Source organism: Camarhynchus parvulus, chromosome Z (genome assembly GCF_901933205.1).
Source record: "Camarhynchus parvulus chromosome Z, STF_HiC, whole genome shotgun sequence".
In the NCBI taxonomy this organism is placed as follows: Eukaryota; Metazoa; Chordata; class Aves; order Passeriformes; family Thraupidae; genus Camarhynchus; species Camarhynchus parvulus.
The window spans coordinates 1,869,488-1,890,196 of NC_044601.1; the positions used below are offsets into that span (position 1 = coordinate 1,869,488).

General features: G+C 37.0%; 1 protein-coding gene across 1 annotated transcript in view; it reads left to right on the forward strand.

Moving 5' to 3' along the window:
* FBXL17 (F-box and leucine rich repeat protein 17) overlaps positions 1 to 20,709 on the forward strand; it is a 278,422-nt gene that overhangs the window by 13,424 nt on the left and 244,289 nt on the right. The window contains exons 2-4 of the mRNA XM_030968063.1: positions 1,592 to 1,714; positions 4,805 to 5,062; positions 5,749 to 5,880. Of these exons, the coding sequence (XP_030823923.1) occupies positions 1,592 to 1,714; positions 4,805 to 5,062; positions 5,749 to 5,880 (513 nt within the window). The remainder of the gene's footprint in view (positions 1 to 1,591; positions 1,715 to 4,804; positions 5,063 to 5,748; positions 5,881 to 20,709) is intronic.

Sequence of the window (20,709 nt, forward strand, 5' to 3'; positions counted from 1 at the left end):
TCAGACTGTCACCTGTTCTCATGTTTAGAATTACACTTTTGCAGGAAATGCCAGATGCCAAATTACCACTTAATATTCAGTGCTTTCTTTCTGCTTGACTGAGGGTGATGGTATTTTTTGAGTGTGGATTGCAAGCACCTCCTGGTACTGCTCATGGTTTCACCAGTACGGACAAGAGCTGCAGGGATAAAGCAGGCAGTGATTGTTTGCTCTTCTGTCTGCTGTGTTTAGCTGGCTGCCTAATGAGAAGCAGACACTGACTGGTAGTGGCCAAGCAAAGGCCTGCGGGAAAATGGGGTTCACACGCAATCCTCCAGTACTGAGGAGTCTTGCGTAAGAGATTGCAAGTTTCTCATAGCTAGAAAAAGAGTAGAATGATAAATCTTGCAAGCATGTACAGAGCATCATGAATTTGACCCTCTCCTCTTACTCGAAACCTTCTTCATCAAGGGGTCTTGTTGGGATATACATATGTAAAACTGGTGGGATAAGCCATGCCCCAGAACAAGGAGTACAGTTCATGCTTGTTATTCTCGACAGTTCGTTGTCTTGTCTGTTCCAAAGCCCATTCAATGAACAAAGTTCTTTAAGTTACCATTATAGTTCAATGCTTCATTATTCCTTCTTTTTTTCCCCTCTTTGCCGTCCCTTTTCCTTGGCCAAACAGTACCAATAGTTTCCTTGAATGTTTTCATGTTTGCTAGACCTTCTGAGCTTTCCTATGGACACTCTCCAGTATTTTCGTATTTTCTTGAGAAAATTACCTGAGATAGGCAGTAGTACTTCTATTTATTACTTGATGTCCTCAGATCAGTGGGAGGACTTTTTCACGTTTTGCAGTCTGTACTCCTTTTCTCATTATGGGATCACATGTAGATTTAAGTTCATTTGTGCTGACAGGGTACCGTCATGTGAACTCTTGACAGACCCTCTTTTTATATTTATTAATAAACAACAGTGTTTTTATGAAAGGGATGAATGTAATACATGCTGTGGTGATTTATGGTCTTGCTATAAAGTTTATTCTTTTTTTTTTGCCAGCTGCTATAGTGCTCAAAACCTTGGGGTATAAAAGGCTAATTTTGTCCTTCAGTTCTCTTCTATGACACTGATTTACTCTGCTAATTTACTCTACCATCCTATGCCCTCTTTCTGCAAGACCTGATCTTTTAATACCTTTATGACTCTTCTTACCAGTTCAGTTAAAAAATAAAAAATAAAAAGAAAGGTTTCCTATCCATTTCATGATGGGAATGAAAACACTTTTTAAAATGACTTGCAAATAACACTGAGCTAATTTGTAATTCTTTAGGTGTACCATCTCAGAAGCACTTCTGAAATTCAGTCTATGAGATGAGTACTTAGGATATATTCTATTGTTGGTTATGCTAATATGACTTACTAGTATTGTCAGTTCTTGTGGGATGTAGGTTTTTTTGTTGTTGTCTCTGATTAGTCAAGCAGGGGGCAAGTGTGTATTAGCAATGCATGCTAATACTTTTCTGTCCTTTACAAGATGTCTTGATAATAAAATATGTCTGTCTCTAAAATATGATTACATGTGACAAATTTATTTTTTCTTTCTTTACAGATATTTTCCAACTTATCTCTGAATGAGCGTTGCCTTTCAGTGTCATTAGTCTGTAAATATTGGCGTGACCTCTGTTTAGATTTTCAGTTTTGGAAGCAGCTGGATCTCAGTAGTCGTCAGCAGGTATGAAGATATCATTGTGGAATAATTGTTTTCATGACTCCAAATTTGTTCTTGGAACTTGTACTTTTGACCAGGGGTAAACAAAAGGAAAACATGGAATGGTGATATCTGTAGTTGCACGTATTTTTCTGCTATTCGCTGAAAATATTTGGACCCTTAGATTGGTTCCTTTTTAAATATAGTGTATTTTTGTCTGAGATCAGTTACTATACAGTGTGGGCATAAGTACTATTTGAAATGGATTGTGGGTTACCTGTCTCAACTCTGCATCAGGTAGTCTGGAGGTGTGAGATGTCTTATTAATTCAAAGACAAACATGAGCATTTCTGAGGTTGCTGTAGTTGGAAGAATGGTCACATACGTGGTGCTTGCTCTGTTTGTTTTAACAAATTTTCTTTATTTTATTCTTCAGCTGGTATGGCTCCTACTCATTAGAAAAAAGACTGTGTTTGTTTTTTTGTTTTCAGTGTTTTGGTTATTTTAGGCTTTTAGCCAATCCTATGATTAAATATTTGTGGGTTTAATTTAGTGAGATCCCTAGGAGCCTAGCCTTAAATTGTACAGGGTAAGTTCCCTCCTTGGAAAGCTTTAGGGATGCCAGTATTGTTTGGCCACTGCCCTTGGGTTTCTTATTGAGTAGTGACTTGCGGGGTTTATAAACTGCATCTTGACCATTTAATGAAAATACAGAGTGAATAGAAATAACAACTGGACAGTTGCATTTGAAGAAGGATTTTTTTTTTCTTTGCAATTTGTCTTTATTGTGGTTTAATCCCAGACAGCAGTCAAGGCCCAGGCAACCCCTTCCTCACTCCCCCACCAGCAGGGATTAAGAACAAGACAAAATATTAATTCATTGCTTCCTATCAGCTGGCAGGTGCTCAGGCATCCCCAGCAGAGCAGGGCCCCATCACACTTGAGAATACACTTCTCAATGACTTGAGAAAACAAGCCCCGTCGCTGGAAATGTCCCTTCCTCTTTCTTCCTCTCACTGACTGACTGACTGACTGACTGCCTTGTGATCTGGAATATCCCTTTGGTCAGATGGGAGTCACCTGTCCTGGCTGTGTTCCCTCCCAGCCTCTCTGCTAGTGTGGCCAAGTGAAAAGGAGAAAAAGCCTTGGCTCTGCGCAATCCCTGTTTAGCTGTAAGAAAGCCAGCACGAATCCAAAACATAGTTGCATACTAGTCACTGTGAAGAAAATTCTACCCCAGGCAAAACCAGCACAGTTCTTTTCCATTTTAACACCTGCCTGATGAAAGAGCAAGAAAAAGGATCTGACTTGCTACAAATGAAAACCTTATTGAATGCAGCAAAGACTGCTCCTCAGCTGTGTAAGACAAAAATCAAGAGAGATTTGTGTTGCTCTCTTGCCCTCTTTGGTTAAAGCTAAATCTTGTCTATGCCAAGTAAATTTTTCTGAGTGGTCCTTTGTAGGATTGTCTTCTTTTAAGATTATTGTCATTTTGGCTGACTACAATGTGTATAGATACAAAAGTGATAAGAGAACTTTGCTGTCTGAGCACCCAGGGGCTGCTCTGTCAGCCACACTGGCACCACCTGCTTGGGACCAAAGCCCCTCTGTGACAGCGGCCCCAGGGAGGTGATGGATGCCCTGCTCGGCTCCCTGCACACCCCACACAATCAGACCACTTTCCTTACTGTCTGACTTCAGGCTTGCCACAGCAGAGTCTCAGACCTCTGGGTCCTTAAAATAATGTAATCATACTGCAACAACAGAATAACACCTCAGGCTGGAGGAGGAGGGACCCCAGAAAAGGGACCCTTGTGCTTTTATGCCCTCACAGTCTGTGCATGGGTATATCTGGGGGCTCTTGGCTCCTGCTGTATTTCCAAGTGTTCCTCACCTGGCTGCACCACAGGTCTCTGTGCCCTTTGTTTTACAAAGGGTGGCACCAGTTCATGGCCTTTTGCCTCTGGCTGTGCCGCCTGGAGCTCAGCTGTACCCTGAGCTATTTGCACTGTGTATTCCTCAACAGTTCTCCCTTTGATTAAATGGAGCATACCTGCTAATGTATTAAAATGAAAAAAGAAAAGTTTTAAGACATTGAAACCCTGCCCTTCCATATAGCATTACTACAAATAAGAAATATAATAGAATGAAGGCTAACACAATTTCTATAGGGCACAAATTATTATCAGTGTGAAATCATATGTATTTCAGTAAACAAAGGCAGTAACGTTTGGTGGCTCCAAGTTACATAGTTCTGTTATTCTACCTACCATATTCTGGTATTCTACCTTCTGTTGGTTAAATGATTCCTGCCCTTCTTATGCTAATTAGTCCACATACTCAGTCTTTCTGGTCTTTTGGTTTGGTGGGTTTCTTGGGTTGGTGGTCTGTGGTATTTGCCATATCCCCTTGCCAGAATTGCCTTTTACTCAGCTGGAGTTGATTCAACACAGTTGCTAAGTTTGCTTTGTTAGTTTCTTCCTTATCTAAGAAGTTCTGCCAAATGTCATTGTGGTCTATGAATTCTGCATTCTTTGTGTCCACTGTCAGTAGTACGTTACTCTCATTGAGGCACATCAAGTCCTAAACCTTAATAAGGCAATTCTACCAACAAGTAATTTATCTTTCTAATACCTGGACATCACAGATAGTCTGTTCATGGCTAAAAAGTGAAGTAGGTCTGTGGTTACCCTCCTAACTCTGGAGCTCAGTCTGGTGCTTGAGAACTTCTGTCAAGCTGGACAGCCATTTGGGATTCTTTCTGTGGTGACATAAATTCCTGCAGCTGCCCATATTTTCTGTACTTGTCTAGCTGTTGCCTCTCCCTCTGTGAACTTTATCATGAAGCCATCTAGCTACAGTCTACATAGTGTGTCAGAACTGGCTTTTCCCCAGTTGACCATATTCTATTAAAACCATCAGCCCCCCCCACCCCTCTGAAACAAACCAATTGCAGTAAAATATTCAGCCATAGGTAGTATTTGTAAAGGAGGTATAGTTTCATTTTTCCTATAGCTCATGGAAATTCATCTTACAAACAGCCATTTTTGTCCTATTGACATTAAAGGTTTTTATGGAAAGAGTTATATGTGAGTATTTGTTTTGTCTTCGCAGGTCACTGATGAGCTGTTGGAAAAAATAGCATCAAGAAGCCAGAATATTACTGAAATCAATATTTCTGATTGCCGCAATGTGTCTGATACAGGAGTATGCATATTAGCAATTAAATGTCCTGGGCTCTTAAGATATACTGCCTACAGGTGTAAACAGCTTTCTGACACCTCTATTATTGCAGTTGCCTCTCATTGTCCTCTTCTTCAGAAAGTACATGTGGGCAATCAAGACAGACTCACTGATGAAGGCCTGAAGGAGGTAAACATCCATTCCACAGATTCCTTCTGAAAACTTCGTATATTTCAGCTTAGCAAGAAGAAGAACATACTCTTTTATTGGATTTAGTTAAATTTATGAAAAATCTTTTTTTTTTAAAAGTTGGTGTATGGAGACTTTTTTTGGTGCAGTAAATGGTGTTCTCTAGGGACTGCACATACTTTTTAATACCCAGGGATTGAATGATCACTTTTGTAGTTAAATGTGCAGTTTGGATTCAATTTTCCTGAGCTTGGTTGCTATTCAAAACTTGTGTTTAAGTAACTCATTTTTGCTTCATGAATGTTGATGGTGACTAAGATCTTCATTTGTTGGATATGCAGGAAGGTTTCATCAACTCTCAGAGAGTGTTAAAGGAGCATTTAGGAGTTAGGATAAATCAAATAAGCTGTTGAGCGTAAAGGCATTGTTAGCTACCTGTATACACAGTAAATAACTTAGTTTTTATGTGGTGCTGTTAGCTCCATTTTGTTGACTGTAGTTAGCACCTTCATTTTGTCACGTATGTAATTATAATCTTTCTTGTTTGCATACAGTGTTTCAAAGCCTGAAAAGAAAGGTAATTTTTAATGCGGGGTGGAGAAGCAGAAAGAAATATTTTCTCCCATCTCTTCATTTCAGTCAAATTCTGTTGTTTTTTTTTTTCACTTTGATTTCATTAATTGCAGCTCGGCTCAAAATGCAGGGAATTGAAAGACATACATTTTGGACAATGTTACAACATCTCAGATGAAGGAATGATCATTATAGCTAAAGGCTGTTTGAAGCTGCAAAGAATATATATGCAAGAAAACAAATCAGTAAGTACATACTGTGATTTTGTTCTTCCCAAGGCATTTTTTGATTGTCAAAGCTTTCTCTTGCTCTTCATCTTTTAAAAATTTTCTTTAGAATGGCTGCTTTTTGCAAGTGAATTGCTTAAAATATTTCTGGCTGGGAAAATTGCAATTCTGCAGAGATGGCACAGAAGGTGATGCAAAGTACAAGTTAAGCTAAATGCATTAACTTCTTGTTTTTAATGTGTTATTTCATGAGTAATTGTTTGGGAGGTGGTTTGTACAGGGAAAACACAGTTCATATGGAATGTTTCTTTTGTTTCTACAAGTGCAGTAAAAAGTGCAAACATCTAAAAGGTGTTTTGGAGCTCGGGTTCTTGATTACAAGTGATACACTCTGATGATATTTTCTTGAAATATATCACTTTCTCATCAGGATGGAGTAGTGTGCCTGTGCTAGTAGAAGGAAGTTGTTGAGGAGTAGCAAAACAATCTTGAGTCCTAATTCTAAGCAATCTCTGAAAGGATGGTTTTAATGCAGAGAGAGAGTGGCTTGCAAATGGCTTACGTTTTTTTCGAAATTTCATTCTATTTTTTAAAATTTATTTCTTGAAGAAGGTAAAACTTGCTTGCAGTTGAATTTTAACTGTCAGCTAACATCATGGTTATAACCTTTGTTTCAAAAGTGCTGAATTGGAACAAATAAATTGTGTTTGTAAGAAAACAGCATACCTTGTATTCAAGAATTAGTTGATATTTAGCTTCAAAAAGATAAAGAAACGGTAATGCTCAAGATTGTTTTGCTTTTTTTTTTAATAGAAACCATTGTCAAATCAACAAAGAAAGAAACAGGCAGCCAGTTATTGGTTTTGATTAGAACTGTAGAAAGTTGAAAAATAGGAGACAGAGACCTAAACTGAGATTTCAGTGTAGTTTAAATGCAGAAAAAGGGCACGCCCCTCCTCTTGTGTTGAAACACAAACTTGAATACTGTCAAAGCTAGTCTTTCTTACCTTAATACATAAAAAACTTTAAATATGAAAAAGAAAAATAAATGATCTGAGAAGTCTGGAAGGAAAAACATCTTCCTTCCTTCTCTGGAAAGAGAATGGTAGGTTAATTAAAATTAATTAACTCACCTTTTTAAATTAATTAACCGTGTCTTTGAAAGGAAGAGGAAAACCTTCAAGATTTGCATAGTTGCATGTGAAAAATGGCTTAATTGTAATTAAGAAAGTAGTGTGTGTAAGTATCTGCATAAGTACTTGATCACTGGAAAATTTGGAGGCAAGGAATTAACTTAGCTTTCCTTGTAGATGCATCTTAGAGTTCTCATCATTGAAGTTTTTATTCTCTTTATAGTGTGAAATATAACCTAAGAAGTTGTTATTGCAGTTATTAGCACTTAAAGACTTTGTGGTTTTAGTGTCTGAAATATCATCGAAGTTCCTGGTTGAAATGGAACATAGGAAGTATTTTAATCCTTTTTAAGGCAATCATGAATTGTGCTCTTAACTTGCACTCTACTTGGTTACTTCATTGTTGAAAACATAACACTAATTTTTGTTTGCAAATAAGACAAAAATATTTGCGGTCAAATAAATATGAAATTTCTCTTAATTTTACCCCTTCTGGTAATTCGTCTAGTGACTTACCAAAACTGAATTTTTGCCTAGTTTTTCATGAATTTACTTTCTTTTTTAAAGTATCTAATTGTACTTAAATTCCTGCCCATCCTTAATTTTTCAGGGGGAAGAAGTCAAGGGGCAAACTTGGTATAGCTCTGTAAAATTAAAATTCAGATTCATAGATCTTCATATGTACAAATGAAGTAAGTTTTGAAGCTGTTATGAACTCCAGGGTGTTGAATCGTTAGAATAAAATAACTCTTGAACAATGCCATTGGATGATAAAGCTGAAGGAGCTGCTGTGCTTTCCCTTTGCTAGGGACAAGAGACTTTCAGGTCTTGCTGGCAGTGTTGTTTTTTGTGATGACCCAAGACAACTTTTAAGAGTTATCATGCAATTGTAAAATAGAAACTTTTACATGCCAAAATAGATTAAAAATAAAGGGATTGTTTAGTTGGGGAATTGCTTTTAAAGGGAGTCATGGCTGGCAAATGGTTTGTCAAGTTCTGTGGGTTACTTTTCTCTCTTCTAAAAAATCTCCTTAATATTTGGTGTGGCACATATTGCTTCCTGCTCCACTGGTGAAGAAGGTGGTTTGGGAGAGGTGTGTGTGTGTATTTTCAAAATGAATAAGCATCCATTCTCTGAAATCAAAATATCCTGTAGAAAGAAAAGTGTATTTGATGTACAAGGGCTTGGTCTGTGTATTTAAGCTCGTACATTATCAGTATGCTAGAAGGAGGACTTCTATCCTCCCCTTTTAAGCAACTGCTGTAGCATCCATGTAAATAATGTAAATAGTCTTATGTTTTGCATTTTCTTGTTTATTCCTTTCTCAGAGGTACTTAAAATCATGTGTATGACTCTTACAGGCAATTTCTATTAATTTCAAAATGTGTAGTGCATTACAGATAGTACATGATGGTTGAGTTTTCATATAGGCTTGTCTCACACTAATGGATTTTACACTTCAAAAATACATCTAGGCAGAGGCAACCATCAGCTAAATAATGCCTTTGTGAGTGCTACTTTGCAGTAAAATGTGTGTGGATCAGGCAACACAGTTCAGTTGCTTCATCTGTTGCTAAGAAACTCTGTTATCAGACTGCTGAGCAGAAGCAGAGAAAGGAGAATTTATGTTCTGATTGTTGAATATGCTAGACATTTCAGAGAAAAATAGACCCTTTCCTGTCTTTGAAGTGCTGATTATTTCATGGTAATAAGCAAAAGCTGCAATTAATAAATGGGACAAAGGATGTAGGAGGAAAAAGTTAATGTTGCATGGCTAACTCAACAACAGAAGGTTGTTGTTATTTGCATAACTGTTTAGGATTTGTATCTCTTCAAAACATGTTGGTATTTCCCCTGTCCTTTGAATGACAGAAAATTATATGCTGAGCCTCTTCTCTGAAGCATACTGGCCAAACTGGGGCCTAGTTAAAAAAAAAAAAAAATTTTAACTTTGTAGGACTTATGAATTGTGCCACTGTGTTGTCTCTCTTGATCTGCCCCCAAGAAGTCTGATGCAATTGAATAATCTCACAGAATTTCAGTGTAAATGGAAGAACAGATAATGGCTCTGTCCAGACAAAAGTAGAAAATGTCTTAATTTCTTGGCTGAATTTAGTTGAATTTCTTATTTTATGGTTGTGACTGGTATGGTGTGCTATAACTTCTGTGTTTGCATCATGTGAATTTTTAATGTAAATGAAGCTGGTGGAAGATGGATGGGTTAATTTCATTGTTATCTTTGTACCAATTGCTGTTTTTAATCTTTCCACCTGACATAAATAGTACCTAGCTTAAGTGTAAAACCAGAGAACTGTTCCACACTAATGTGTAGTACTCCAGCTGAGACACAGAGTGGGGGGTACTTCACTTGGATGGCTTTTATTGCTTTATATTTTAACGGATTTGTGAGATGCAGAACTCAGTGACTGCAGTGCACCCAAATAAAAGGGTTATCTCCAGAAGCTTTTGTGCAAGCTGTCTGTTTTCCTTATTTCGAATAAAGGAGATCTAGATTTAGGAGTTCACTGTAGAGCTGGAGAAAACCTTTCTCCACTTAACTAAATTGATTTTATACACTATTTTCTTTTTAGTTACTTTTCCTTAACTGAGTAATTTAATGGCTAAAATTATGATACAATTGTTGCTGAAACTTAACCAGGTGGTAGTTACAAGTTTGTTCCTTCCTATTCCACCTAGTGTCTCTGGATTTTTGTGGTGAACTAGATACGGGTAATGGGAGAGAGCTTTTAAAGATAAAGCGGGGTGGAGTTTTAGATATTGTAAGAGAATGTCAATATTCCTACTTCTGTACTTTGTTCCCATGCTCTCTATTTTGTTTTACAAGCTCATTTAAGAGTGGATGAGCTAGTGTAGTAGCTGCTATGGCTACTTCTCCCTTTCCAGTAAAATGATGTTGTGAAGTGGATCCTTAAAGGCAAATAATAGGTTTGATGGTTCCCAGATATGTTCACTAAGACAGTTAGAATATAACTTGGCTGCGTTTCTGTTTCTTTGTTAGACACTTGCGTCTTCAAGTTCAAGATAACCAAATTTTGGCCCATTTGGCAATATACTTGATATGTGATGACACTTTTAAAGTACATATTTTACAGGTGGCTATTTAGCAGTTTTTTAAGAGGGGTATTCTGTAAGGGTTCTGCTTACCTTTGCAGTTTGTAGCAGGCAAGAGTTTATTTTCAAGTTAACTGTGATGTTATGTTTGATAGAAACTACAATGCTTAAGATATGTGAAAAATATACTTTACTTTCAGTAAATAAGAATTAAGGTAGACTAAACAGAATATTACAGTTTTGTCACACAATTAAACAGTTAACATATGCTTTTACAGCATTGACTGGAATCAACTTAGTATAAAAGTGTATAGTAAAAAATAGACTTAATTCTCATATTTTCTGAATAAGAATTATTGTGTAAGGTGATAAATTTATTTTTGTCTTTTAATGATATTCCCCTCCCCACTTCTGTTTTTACTTTGGGAACCATTTCCCTTCCTGCTTTGTACTTCTCATCTACAAAACACTTACTTCAGCATTGTACCTTGTGTCACAAACATTGAGAGAAGAGAGTGTTTTGCTTTGAGTTTAGCCCAGGCAAATTGTTTCAGGAAGAAAGTATTATAAGGCTTATAAACTGCACAGTGTCAAATGTTTAGAATGTATGGAAATAATTTACTTTGTTGCAATGCTAACAGGTAAATGAAAGAATTTTTTTGGGGGAAAATATTTGGAAAGAATGTAATTTCCCTGTCTTTTTTCCATCCCCCACGATATATTCCATATGCTATTTCTCTTTTTACATGCAGTTGCTTAGAACTGTTCTTCTACTTGAAGAAATTTCAGAAAAAGAATTGATTTCCCATGTTTCTACAGGTATACTTTCCCAAAATACTTTTGAGCCACTTTATATCATTATTTGAGGTTTTGAAAATCTCAGATTTCCAGACTTTCCCCTTCAATTACTATTTTTACAATTAAACACCCATGTTCAGAAGGACCCTGTTTCTGGTTTTCTTTGCAGACACAGGCGCCTCCTTCTCCTTCAGTTGTGACCTAGGTTTCCTGCAGCAGAATCTCAGACACTGGATTTATAAAAATTAGAGGTTTAATAGAGATACAGTATCAGGTCAGTGAAGGTTGGGTGCCTTCAAAGAGAGACCCAGAACAAAGAAAACCCCAGGCAATTATACCCTTATGACTTGTGTGTCCACCTCTCACACACTCTTCTCATGCCTTGTTCTAATGGTAATTTTTGGTTTGTGGTCTTCTAGCACTTTCCTGGTTTTTTTCTCCATGTCCACCACACAGGCAGGCCCTTGATTTCTTGTCTCATTGAGTTACAGCTTCTGCTGACAACTCTAGCCTCCTTGTTCTGTTTTTTTAGTGCACCTGCACAGAGGATGGAAAGCTAAAAAACCACTAGTCTTAATATAAGAAACATTGCCTAGCAACAACCAAAACGTCACTATTTTAATCAATATTCTTTTCATACTAAAGCTAAAACACAGCGCTGTACCAGTTCCTATGAAGATGACTAAGTAAATTAATTATTCTGGCTGAAAGTATATCTAGGTCTAAGTTCACAGCTTCTGGCCTAAGGCTTCAGCAAATCCAGCCACTGATGCTAAGCAAGCAACACACTAAATCTCACAGCTTTGTAACTTCATGTAGCATATCCTGCTTAGGACTTGTTTATGCTGAATAACTAGCATCTCTCAATAACTAGTTGCTTGCTAAAAGTTTACGTACGTATTCAGGAAGATCATGGAGTCATGGAATGGTTTGGGTTGGAGGGGACCTTAGAGATCTGGTTCCAACCCCACTACCACTGCACCAGTAGGCCAGGTGGCTCAAAGCCCCCATGAAGCCTGTCCCCTTCCAGGCATGGGGCAGTCCATAGCATCTCTGGATACCCTGGTCCAAAGCCTCACCACCCCCACAGTAAAGGACTGTGTACATGCTCAGATGGATTTCTCTCATGTGTACACTATATATCATACCTTTGGATAATGATGTTTCATCTACTGTCAGGTATTAAATTAGAGATTTCTGAAGCAAAAACCTTGTGCAGATGGCATGCTGGTAGTATGCACTAGTAATGATGAAGTCCCTCTTGTATTTTAGTTTCTCAAACACTTTACATACACTCCAGAACCACCTAATGTACTATAAAAGTAAGGTTCAGCATTTTAAAAATGCGTTTAACAGCTATACTGATACTAAGATGAGGTGTAGGAAGTCATGCTTTCATAAGAACTGCATGAGACATCTGTCTGGTAGTAAAAATGCTATGGAAAAGTTTGTCTTTTGACAAGCTCTTCTGAAACATTTACTTTATTAATTTTTTTAACAACATAAAATGATTCAGTCAATTTCTTAGAAATCTAAGTTACAGAACCTTATTCCCTAGAGTTCAATTTTTTGTCTTTTGTCTTTTTTTGTTTAGATCCATTGCATTTTGACCTCAGCAGTTTCTGTAATACTGTTCCTGCATTGAAATGTTTATGCCAAATTTGATGTTAATAGAAGGGAAAAAGGCAAAACTTGTGTTCATGTGCATAAATCAGATACATATATCTTCTGTGAAGGCATTAGAACCACAGTGCAGATTTAAATTTTCAGTATAACTTTAAGTACTGTGTCAGTGAACACAGTACGGTGTTGTCACCCTTAGGTGGCGGCATTGACTTTGTAGTGGTGACAAGCTCCCTACTCGAGCTGTGGGGAATTGCCAATGCGTGGCAGATAATTTCTGAGTATTGTGCTGGTTCCACAGACCCTGTGTTCCCTTCAGCTGCCAGCATTGCTATCAGGAGTAATTCTTAAGTGTCTCAATAAGGTCAGCTGTATGGTTCCACCACTCTCAGCTTCTTTTCTATTGTTTCTTTGTTTCTTTTTAGACAGGTACTGCATTTTGATGTTGTGAGTTTACTTGACATGTACAGTGTGTGTGTACGCATTTAAAAGCCACCAACAACTGGAGTTGCAGTCTGTATTTCTGAATTAATTATACTTTTTGACTCCTTTCAGGTTATGTGCAGTTGATTAATGGCTGTACCCTACTCTACCGTTTAAAAAACTTCCAGGTTTGATACTGCTATAAAATTAGGCATTATACCACTTGAAGCATATCTTTGGGCTGTAATTTGTTACCACTTTTAATAAAAATTCTATGTATAAAAGTGTGTAGTGCATATACTGTAGATTAATACAATGACAAAGTGAGTGATGGAATGAAAGAGTGGAAAAGTGGCTTTTTCTACTGTTTGCTCAGCAAGTAGAAAAACCTTTTTCTACTGTTTGGTCAGCATTATAAGGTAATTTTCCATTTGATACTTGCAGATGATGTATTTTGCATATAAATTTGATAAAGGGTAAATGCATTTATTTATACATTCAAGTGACATCTTTTTATGTCTGTGCATTAATGGCTTGCATGTTGGTGTTGTACATCAAGCTTAGGAAGAACTGTAACAAATTATGTTCTCAGTGTTGAAAATTCTAGTATTGAAAGTCCAAATGGATGGAGGTAATGCAAAAATCCTAAATGGAATATACAGGAAAATTTCAGGAAATTTGGAGTTTTAAATTTTGAGTTAGAATGTAGTCACTTCTGCTTTTTGTTTCTTTTGTTTGTTTTTGGCTGCTCTTGTTGTTGAATAAGTTATTTCAGCTTTTAATTAAAAACTTGATCACCAGGAATTGGTAGCTGGATATGGAGCCTTTTCAGTAGTTTGAAATAACCATATTTAGTTGTCCTTTGGGATCACTGATACTACAGTACTTTAGTCACAAACCCAAGTCCATTACACTAGAGTGAAAAATCCTTCCACTAAAATATGTGCTGCAAGATACTGAAGTTACCTAAATGGAGCTGAAATTTCTGTAGTTTGTTTGTTTTCTTGTTGGGATTTTTGTTTACTTGTTTTAATCTGGTGGTATCTTGTGTCAAAGACAGCACTGGCAAACTCCAGATGAATCACTTTTAGGTTCTTCATCTGTTAAGTTGGTATCTTGACTCATGTGGTAGTTTCTAAGATTCTTCAGCCATTCACTAAGGATAGCAATAAATCAAAACTGATATTTCTCCCAGTGAGCGGTGATGCTTACTGAAAGAGATCGTAAGTATGATGCTGTGAAGCAAATCCCTTAAAACTGTCAGTATCATTATTTTAAAATAGTGGTAATTTGCATCAATCCAAGATAATACAAATATGTTTTTTATTTGTATGCGACGGAGACAAGATTATATAAAAGTAATGAATGACAGGTAGGCATTTTTGTTTATATAATTTCTTTCCAGCAAATTCCAGTTGAACTGTTTTGTCTTTACAAAGCTAGAAGAATGAATTTATCAAATTTCTGAAGGTATGGGAAAACACTTTTGTTTCCTAAAGAACTTCACTGTAACTTACATAGGTTACAGTTTTCAGTATAAGAGGTCAGATCACAAGTTCTTCAAATGTCTGCATTCCCTCTTCTCATCTTGCTATAGCCACTGGTACCTGGGAGCAGACATATAAATGGGTGTTCTCTGTGGGTATATGGAGGAGCTTTTCCTGGTAGTTGTATTGTCCAAAATGCTACATTGTTGATAAACAATGTTACAGGGCAAATTGAATGTGCACGGAGACTGGATTGCTGAAACCATCCTAAATACTGTCTTTTTTGAGTCCAGGTTAAATTCTTATGAGTTTTAAACTGCAACATCAGCCCCCCTGGTGGGTAAATTTTTACATTTATACTTGGATTTACACTTAAATTGCAAATTTATCATTCATGCTCACTTTATGCGCTTTCATCCTAGGGATTACAGCATTATTTATTTTAGAATTTGCTCTGGCCTTTCAACTGTCATTGTTTTTTTAATCCAGAATGATAATGTTTAAAAACCCGTGTTTGTCTGAACTTTAGACATAGGTGCTCTTGTAGTTATTGTAGCAAATTTTGAACATCCTATTCTGCTTTTCAGAACTATGCGTAGCTTTGCCCCAGTTTTTTTGAGTACTTAGCTTACTGTTCCTCCATTTCCTTGTTTAGTATAGTTTGGGATTTTTAAATTAATTTTTTAAATTAATATTTTCCAGTAATGACTGTTAAAAGTTATCTGTTGTATCTGAGGCTTTTCCTAAAAATTGTCTTGCTGGGGTGATCCCCAGACACCAACTTGTGGTTGTCTCCATTTGGTCTTGTTCTGTGGCATCCAAATGTGATTTCTTCAGGATTTTTTTTTTGGTGTATGTCTCTCTGGGAATTGTACATTGTTTTGTCACTATGCAATTAAATTACAGTTTTCTGAAACAGCAAAATTATTTTAAATTCTTTCAAGTTTTTGTGAGATTTTTTTATGTATTTGTGTGTGTGTGTGTATCTGTGTATTCTCACTGTTACCCTATTGATTCTCCTCCCCATCCCACTGTGGGTGGTGAGCTGCTGCCTGAGGTTAAACCACAGCAACAGAGAAGATTTTGCTGGTCTTCCCTCTCCTACCACCTTGGTAAATTACAAGTGTGCTTTAAGAATATTTTCTATCTGAAACATCGAAATGTAAATTAGGAAAAAAAATCCAGACTACAAAATCATGAAAAAGATCAAATATGATTGGGAAGTGCTTATTTTTAAATGTTTTTCTTCTTGAACGTAGAGAAAAACAAACAAAATACCTCCAAGGGTAAGGTTTTCATAAAGTATTTTTTCCTCACTCCCGAAAGAAAAAACTACTAGATTTGGTAAATGGCTCAATGGGCCAATTTTGTTGTGGATGAGTGTGCATTGCCTGCAGAAGTTTTCCAGAAGGCTTGCTGGGACTGCTTCCAGGGGCTGCATTTTTGCAGTAGGGATCGCACGTGGTGCTGCTGTTGGAGGCGTAGCCCTGCCTCTGCCGTGGTCTCCCTCATTAACTCGCTAATTAAATTGTGCCCAGAGGATTTGTTGGTAGGCCTTGTGTGTCTGGTGATGCCGCCCTGCTGATGCTGTCTGTGGTGCTGTGCCAGAGGTACATCTGTGCAGTTCACCGCTGTCAGGGTTTGCAGCAAGGTGTAGGTGTGACAAAAGAGGTGTTTGCTTTGCATAAAATGTCAGCTTTGCAAGTCTTTTCATCTGCACAGTTCTCTTTTATTGTATTTCCCAGTCTGTTCGTGTTTGGAGACTTTAGAGTTTTTAAAATATGCTTTTATAAAAGCAATTTTATAGTTTTCTTTAAAGAAGTCTTGAAGTTTTTCAATATCTTTTTTGATTTGCTCTTTAAAATATGTGAAAATGAAAGTTGTTGGTCACACAGAAATTACTGGATTGTTTTGGTGGGAGGTGGAGTATTTGCTGTTAATCTTGTGCAGCTTCTTGAAAATACAGGGAATTACTCAGCTATGTAGAGAATACTTACATTGTATAACACGAGTGAGAGATTTGTGATTGCATTCTTGAAATTGGATGATTTCAGCTACTACATAAGGCTGTTTAAATGTATTTGTTATTTCAGAAAGATAGTAATTTCTAGAATAAAATAGTAGTTGATAATTTCTGTAGTTTTATATATTTTTGAAAATACCTTAATGGTGCACACTTCAAAAATTTATACTTTATAGGTTTCAGAACAGCTCTATGTTGTACTGTTTTACTTCATTTCTAGTACATCTCTTGCATCTCAGAATTCCTTAGAAAATTTATTCTTCCTATAGAGTTCGTTCTTGAGCTAACGTGCTGAGGTTTTTTATAATGTCTCTTAAGACTGTACAGTCTGGAAAACACTGTGCTGTTACTGTTGCTCCTAGACTACAATTTCTCCAGTTTTTGAAGTCTTTGCAACAAAGTTTCAGGTAGTTTTGGAGTGCTTTTAATGAGATTGAAATAGTGTGGGTGTTCGCTCTATGTACATCTTGTAGCTGTTCTGTGCTTTTTTGCTTTTCTTTTTTAGTCTTGCTTGGGAAAGGTGTTGCAAATAAGCTGTTTTGGAAGGATTGCTACAGCTGACCTTTTGTTTTTTTCAATTGTGATACTAGTCTTCTGTGAAATGATGTGAAACTGCAGTGCCTGTAGAGATAAGTGGTTGTTATTTTTTTTTGCTGGGAGAAAAGCTGTGTGGACAGTGAATTTTAAACTTGAATGGCACTACTTTCTTACTAGTTCTGTTATACAAATGGAAAATTGGGAGGACAATCATCCTTTGGTGGAAGTAGTTTTTTGTAAGGCAACAAAATTCTTGTGATTCTATTTGGAAGGCCACTAGCTGCCTCCTCTATATGCTTTATTCTTGGTGGCAGAAGTTATCTGGAAACTGCAAACTTCTCTGAAGTTATTCCAGCCATTTCAGATACTTTGGTAGTGGCCTAGTTGTTGTTTTCATGCACGTGGCAGTTGTGCTGCATTACAACATAAACTCAGGTGGATCATTGTTTTCCTTTCCTATAAACCACTCTGTCTGGGACTGAAAAGTATTATAGAAATGGGATATCCTGGATTTTCATGGTGAGATACTGCTGGTTCATTTCATTGGCTTGTGCTTTTACATGGCATAGTGATTCTTGGACTGTAGAAAGAGACCTAATATATCTGTGAACTGACACCCTCCAGAAATAAAATTTGGGTGAGGTAATGCAAAAAGCTGCTATGCTAATTTCCTTATTTTTATTGCTAACTTTGGTTTAGCTAGTAATTTCCTCTAATCTTATGAAGATGATGATAGTGTGGTTTCTACATTAAAGCAGGCACAAGTAGAATATTGAAACAAATATTTTAAGCTCCTGCTCTCAAGCTACAAGTATTTGTAAGGAAAATTTCAAGTATATTTTAATTAAGAAGTATATCCAGATGCCTATTTTGACTATTTTTGTAAATTCAAAGCTATTTACCTAGTAATGCATAGAAATGTGGTGACACTAATTCAATAATTTGTAAAGTGTAGGCATTTCTGTGTCTGCAGAGCAATGTCTACTTGCCATTTGGCAATAGATTTTAAGTTTGAAGATTGGTAAGGTGATTAAAGATACTAAATGCGCATTAAAGACAGTTGGAAACTTGGTGGTTTTTGTGGTATAAGCACTTTTGATCTGAAGAGTATCTCTCTGTAGTTGGTTTGCCTTTAGATGCTACTAGCTGTGCAGAAATTTTGTAGTGCTATATGTTTCTAAATGCTTCACCACTTTTATGCTATTTGAAGAAAAAGAATTTAAATATTTTATTCTATAATATTATCTGGCTTATATTTTCAAACAATATTTGCAAGTAAAAATGTAATATTTTTGTCCAGCAGTTAAAAAAAAATTAATACATTCTTCTTTAATTAAGCATGTTTCATGTCTTTCTGTGTCTGGTCTTTTTAGGAAATGCTGCTTTGAAAGAAATGAAACTTCAATGCATAATGAAACAAGACAAATCAAATATTTAGGTACCTTCACTTATGAATGTGTGCCTCAATAAATTGTTCTTTTAATCTGGTAATTCTGTTAAGGATGTCATTCTATATGTATCAAATCTGCCGTGCATGAAGTGATGTGCTAGGGCTGTGTTTACTAGGACAGGCAGCTTCTGCAACAGTTAGTGTCTATCACGGGAGACTATGCCCCTCTTTCATCTATATAATTCTCCAGTCATATTTGTTCCTGAAAAATCTGGCTATCTTAAAAGTAGTGGTCAATTTTTGCAAATTATTTTCTTTGTTTAACATAGTAGGTGGAATTATTCTTGTTTTTACTGGTTAACCTGTTTGCAGTTGTATTCAGAAGGCATATGATTATGGTTTTCTTTTTTTTTTGACTTCTTTTCTTGTCTTGCAGAAAAGACAGGCTCCTGATTGTAAGGAGTAATTACTAATGTTGTACACCACAAAATCAATGTTTTTGTAAAAGCAGCTGTTGATTCTGAAAACAAATATTATTGAACAATTGCCAATTAATTTCATATTGCCGTCACTGCAGTTTGTAGTACTTGCATAAATGTAGCATTATATTTTCAGTTTTCCTCACATTTTCAGTTGCATATAGCTTTGCTTTGCTTTGCTTTTTACTTTAGAGAGAAATTCTCCTTCTAGCTAGGGAGAATGTATGTGCCAATCTTTTGTTTGGAAAAATTCTCATTTTTCACAAAAAAGTAAGAGATCTCTATGAATATCTCCTTTTGAATCATTAAAATTCAGGGTTTTTTCTGCACTAGTTAACAGGGGAACCCACAGCAGTATGACAGATGTGCTTTTGCTGTTTTATTATCCTTTGGAAAATACAGTTTGCCTATGTTCAAACCCAGGTTTGAAGAGAAACATTGTTATTTTCTGTATATAAATGTCATCTATGCTAAAGGAAATTTATTTTGAGATGGATTACTTAGATGGATGTAGAGCAGTGTGACGTGACTTGGCACAGGTTGAACATTTTCTGTTCAGAGTGTGAAAAGGTTTGGTAGGGTTACCTGGTACTTCTGTCACTGCATGCTGTGGTCTGCTCTAAGTGTAGGATCAAATAAAAGCAGTCATTGGTGGTTTTTGTGTTGTTTTGTCTTGCTTTGCTTTTGCTCATCTATGTTTTGTTCCCTGATGGGAGGGGAGCATTTATGAGAGGAATGTGGGAAAATAAGGAAAGCTCTTGAATCTCTTTGGTCTTGTCTGAGAGGCTTTCCATCCCTGTGGTAAAAATCAGTGGATGGCATTGATTTTTTTTTTTTGGCAGCTTTAACTAAATATCTAGATGTCCTGGTTTAGGGCAAATTTGGGAGACAATCTCCAAAGGGGCCCCTCCAGTAAGCAAACCCACACGGCTCCTCCCCCCAACTGGTTCGGGAAGAATTCCTCGGAGAGAAGTGGAAAGAACCTGTTTATTTCACAGGCACAGCACCCCCAGCACACAAAATGAACAATACCGGATGACACCACTCTGAAAAAGATGACAAATTCAGAAGGTCTCTCTCTTGGGGGTGGTCACTCTGTTTTCAGTCCCGCCGGTGCTGGGGCAGCTGCTGCAGCCACACGGTGCAAACTCTCAGTGTTCCCAGGTCCCAGTCCGGAGCAGGTTCAAGATGGTCGAAAAAAGGAGAGGAGAAACAGTCTGGGAAGAAATTTGGACTGTTTAGCTAAACTAGCTAAGAGCAGAAGCAAAAGCAAGCAGAAGTGAGAGAGAGAAAAGCAAAGCAGAAAGCAAAAGCAAGAAAGCCAAAGCAGCCCTATGTACTGCCTGTCTCTGTGTCCCTGATAAGAAAAACCCAAACAAAACTTTCACTCTTCAAAGCCAGTCTTAAAGGCACAGAACATAATATCCCTCAGAAAGAGAACATATGAACCGTAACGTCACCCTAGGACACTAGATTTTGGCTTGGAAAAACAAAAATGAAATTTCTTGGTGATGGATTTTGGGTGGAATTTTTTGCTTGTTTGCTTTTGAGGCTTGGGGGTTTTTATGATCATTTGGAGAGTATGGCTTGGGGTTTAAAGAAAGTGAGAATTCTGGAAAAGCTTTGCTGCTGAAATCTGCAAGATGATTAAAAAAACTTGCTTTTCCAGAAGTCATGTGTTCTTCGATACTGAAAAGAGACTTTACAATGGGTGCTGTAGGATTCACTCCTACTTTTTCCATGGTTCTCCCCTAAAGTTGAAGCTTGCCCTAATCAAATGACAGATCATTATAAGTGATGCTACTCTCCAAATACACCCAGTCTTACAGCCCATTCTGGCTTTTTTTCTGCTGGAAAAGAATGGGGATTGGCGGTCAGATT